The following is a 4,179-nucleotide window of genomic DNA, read 5'->3' as shown; positions in this document are numbered from 1 at the left end:
GGGGGGCAGGACTCGGCACGACAGCAGCTGGGGCTGGAACTTGGTACCAAGGGCTGGGCCCCACACCGGGAGACCCCCCTACATGGGACTGTGAGGCTGGCCCAGGGTGGGGGGCACGGGGTGGGGAGCCGGGCCTCCCTGACTCCGCAGCTGCCCTCCCCAGGAGCGGACAGTGAGGTCAAGGAGGAAGTACAGAGGCTCCAGTCGAGGGTGGACGTGCTGGAGCAGGTGAGGCCCGGGCTGGGATCCCCGGGGTCAGGGAGGCTCAGCCTGGGAGGGGCTCCGTGGGGGTGTCCTGGCGAGGCGGCTTCTAGGGTGCCCTTGGTGTGGGCACCCTGCCCAGCAGACGATGTCTGGGACCCCAGGACGTGGGGGCGGGGACCCCACCGAGAGCCAGAAGCTTGGTCCAGTCCATGCCTTGCCTTTGTCCCTACAGGGACAGTGCCCGGAGGCCTTCCCACAGGGTCCTTGACTTGAGACCCCCCAGAAGCCCCTGTCTCCCCTCCCCCAGCCCTTCTGACTAGGGCTCCCAGGCCTCGGGGACCCTTGGCCGAGCGGGCCTGTGTGGCGTCACCTGTGCCCACCAGCCTCCGCGGGCTCCCAGCGCAGCAGCCTCTCTGGTGGACACTGCTGGCCCCTTCAGCTAGACCTGGGTCTGCGGGTTGGCAGTGCCGTGCTTGCTGGCCACCTTATGGAATGGACAGGGCGAGGGCCTGGCCCAGGGTCACACAGGTCTCCCACCCGGCTCCCCGGGGCCTTGCCCACCCCACAGAAGCTGCAGCTCGTGCTGGCCCCACTGCACAGCCTGGCCTCCCGAGCCCTGGAGCACGGACTCCCTGACCCAGGCAGCCTCCTGGCCCACTCCCTCCAGCAGCTGGACCGCATTGACTCTCTGAGCGAGCAGATCTCGTTCCTGGAGGAGCAGCTGGGCTCCTGTGAGTGCTGTGGGCCCCATGACCCTCCCCCATCCCGCAACACACACAGCCTAGGACCCCTGCTCCCACCCAGAGGTCAGAGGGTGGAAAGCGGGGCTGCCATGGGCTGAGTGGGTGGGTCTGTCTGGCTGGAAGGTGCTAAGAAACGATGACCTCTGAACCCCCCCCACCCCCATCCACCCGCAGGTTCCTGCAAGAAGGAGGTGTGACAGTCCCACCTGCCCAGTCCCGGCAACTGAGAGGAGAGGCTCTCCTCACCCCGCCATGCCCCGCCCCGCCCCACCTCTGCTGACCACGGAGGCCCCAGAGCCCCCACCTGGGGCGGGGTGGAGTGAGGATCGTCCCGTGTGAATCCAGCCCCAGCCACCCAGCCCCCTGCACCCCGGCCAACTCTCGGGGCCTGTGGGCCCACGGCCAAGGACGGTACGAGGTGCCCTGCCCAGGGCCTGGGGCTGCGCCCCTCACTGGGCAACCCTGTCCTTTGTCAGAATAAAACGAGACTTGAGCTGCTGTGTCCACGAAGGCATCTGGGGAGCGTCCTGAAGCCGACGGGCCTCCCCCAGGCCGATAGCCAGGTGCTGGGAGAAAGGCAAGACAGCCTTGGGGCTGGCAGGGAGGCTGCCGGCCCCCCTCCCCGGCCTCCCTAGACAGGGTCTTGGTGCCCTCTCCAGTTTGTGGCTCAGCTGGTAAAGAATCTGCCTGCAACGTGGGAGATCGGGGTTCGATCCCTGGGCTGGGAAGATCCCCTGGAGAAGGGAACAGCTACGTGCTCCAGTGTCCTGGACTGGAGAACTCCCTAGTCTGTATAGTCCATGGGGTCGCAAAGAGTCCAACACGACTGAGCGACTTTCACTCCAATGGGGCTGGAGGGCGTGGTTTCAGTGAAGGTGACCAGCTGGTCCCACCCCCAGCCGGCAGCCAAAGAGCAAACCATTAGCTTCCTTGCGACGTGCCTGCCGGACCCCTGGGCGTGCCTGCCACCCCCAGTAGGAGAAAACATTCCAGGATGACCGTGGCCCCAACCCCGGCAGGAACACTGCCCAGGGTGACGGCTGGGGGTGCTCCACACTCGTCCGGGGGCGCTGGAAGTGAGGGCAGCTTGAGGATGGGAACCCGAGGCAGCCCTGCCCACCCTCTGAGTGAGCACGATTCAGCAGGCACTTCCAAGAGTTCGTTTATAAAAAACAGTGACGAGCACAGTACCCATTCAGCAGACTCGCTCCCCAGGGCCGGGGGAGCCGCAGACCCTGCTTTGTGGCTCCCTGAGGCCCAGCTGGCATGAGGCCACCTGGGGGCATGAGACCAGGCGTCCTGGCCCCCGAGCCCGCCTCTCCCTGAGGGCCTGATGCAGGCCTGGTCGGGAGGGTGGGGCCGGGCAGCTCGGCCCTGCTCTGTCAGCCCATGGGGGTCCAGACCCACTCCCACACCAGACCCCGGAGGCACAGGGGTGGGCGAGGCCCTGCCCTCAGAGCTTGGGGAGCTGACTCTCCCTTGCAGGGACATCGGGGGGCCTGGACCCAAGGCAGTGACAAGAGGGGCCCGCTTCCAGGGGGTTTCGGCTAGAGGGGACACAGTGGTGTCTGGTGGGTGGGGGGCGGCCCTCTGTCCATCGTCCATCCAGGTCCTGCCCTGCCCCAGGCCTCGATTACTGGGCCTCCTGGGCGTCGGGCCCCAAGGGGGCCCCGTTCTCCTGGGGGATCTTGGATATGTGGAAGAAGTGCGTCCTCATGGCCTGATGGCAGGTGTCCAGAAGCTTGGGGACGTCGGCGACAGTGAGGCCACGGGTGGGGATGGCATCCAGCACCTCCACCTGGATGGTTCCTGTGGGGGCAGGGTGGGGGCGTCAGCCGCCTGGGGGGCTCCTGCGGGGGGCCTCTCTCCCCCAATTTTGGCTGTCTGCCAGCCTCCCGAGGGCCTGGGCTGGACCGGGCTCTTCCAGACACCCCAGTCTCTGGCGGTTGGCTCTTAATTGAGAATCACTGATGCAGGCATTCACATGCTCTCAGGAACGTTCAGAGGGGCGTGGACGAGTGCGTGCCCCCTTGTGAGGACCGCTTAGGCTCCAGGATGTTCCCTCCCCCAGGAGGCTGTGGGGCAGCCCTGGATTGCAGGCGGCCTCGGGGACCCAGGTGTGCGGCAGGCAGCTTCTCCCTTGGACCCCACTTCCCACCTGGGTGCCAGGCACCCTCGTGTGGGGGTCTGGAGAGAAGGGTGGAGGGAGGTCCTAAGCTCCGTGGCAGAGGGCATGGGGGGCGTCCCCGGGAGGCCGCTGCCTGAGAGTCAGGGCTGGATGCACTGGTTCAGAGCCCACCCTGGGCAGAGGAAGTGTGACCCTCAAGGCCCCCTGAGCTGTGGGCAAGGCCCGGCCCGTGTGTGAGAAGCTGGGCCTCCACCCACCCCTGGGAGCCCTGATCTTGGGGCTCAAGGCAGGGCCTCCTTCCTTCTTCCCCCAGTCACTGAGGGGCACGGCCTGGAGTGGCCCCCCAGAAGCGGGGTCCGGGTGTCACTGGGACTGAGATCGGGTGGGCGGGCCCCCGTGTGGCAGGTGGGGGTTTGGGGGGGGCGGGGGGCTACCTGAAGTGAAGAGCTTCGTCTTACAGCTGTAGAAGGAGGAAAAGCTGGAGTAAACCACAGGGATGATGGGTACCTGGGGACAGCAGACGTGGCAGCCTGAGGACGGAACCCAGCCCAACCGTGGAGCCTGATCCCCAGGGACAAGCTTGCGGACAGACCCTGCCTGCCCCCACGACCCCTGTGGCCACCAGGCAGGCATACCACCCTGCCTCAGGGTGCTTCCATGCGCTGCCCCGGGACACCCTTCGTGCCTGGGTGCCTCAGGGTGCTTCCATGCGCTGCCCTGGGACACCCTTCGTGCCCTGGGTGGCCCCGAGTCCATAAACGCATCCTGCACATCCTTACCCAAGTATCCCCTCCTCCAGGAAGACTTCCTGGGTTGGCACACATCCATTGGATTCACATTCCGCACCCCGCAAGGGTCCCAAGATGACCCAGGACCCTGTCCAGTTTAGCCAGAGGAGATAACTGAGGTCTTTCTGCCCATCTCTTCCTTCCCAGCCTCTCCCCCAACCCCAGGGGGCAGCTCCAGCCAGGGGAGGGGGCAGGGCCTGCGGGTTTTCCCGGAAGACACCAGGGTCAAGTCCAATGGTGACTTCAACAGTGGTGGTTCCAGTGTCAGAAATGGCACCTGGAGTAATCATTAACCCTGGGGTGGGGGAAACTGACA

General features: G+C 66.1%; 2 protein-coding genes across 2 annotated transcripts in view; one reads left to right on the top strand and one right to left on the bottom strand.

The window, feature by feature from the left end:
* The window catches only part of EGFL7 (EGF-like-domain, multiple 7), a 5,378-nt gene extending 3,938 nt beyond the window's left edge, over positions 1-1,440 (top strand). The window contains exons 3-5 of the mRNA XM_010843790.1: positions 6-228; positions 773-935; positions 1,122-1,440. Coding sequence (XP_010842092.1) covers positions 6-228; positions 773-935; positions 1,122-1,144 — 409 coding nt within the window. The 3' untranslated portion in view covers positions 1,145-1,440. The remainder of the gene's footprint in view (positions 1-5; positions 229-772; positions 936-1,121) is intronic.
* A 651-nt stretch (positions 1,441-2,091) lies between these two features.
* AGPAT2 (1-acylglycerol-3-phosphate O-acyltransferase 2) overlaps positions 2,092-4,179 on the bottom strand; it is a gene marked incomplete at its 5' end in the record, with an annotated part of 4,402 nt that continues 2,314 nt past the window's right edge. Inside the window, 2 exons of the mRNA XM_010843779.1 lie at positions 2,092-2,756; positions 3,510-3,582. Of these exons, the coding sequence (XP_010842081.1) occupies positions 2,581-2,756; positions 3,510-3,582 (249 nt within the window). The remainder of the gene's footprint in view (positions 2,757-3,509; positions 3,583-4,179) is intronic.

This window comes from Bison bison, unplaced genomic scaffold (assembly GCF_000754665.1).
Source record: "Bison bison bison isolate TAMUID 2011002044 unplaced genomic scaffold, Bison_UMD1.0 scf7180017847734, whole genome shotgun sequence".
NCBI lineage: Eukaryota > Metazoa > Chordata > Mammalia > Artiodactyla > Bovidae > Bison > Bison bison.
The sequence above is the reverse complement of the archived record's forward strand: the minus strand, read 5'-3'. Positions and strand labels throughout refer to the sequence as shown.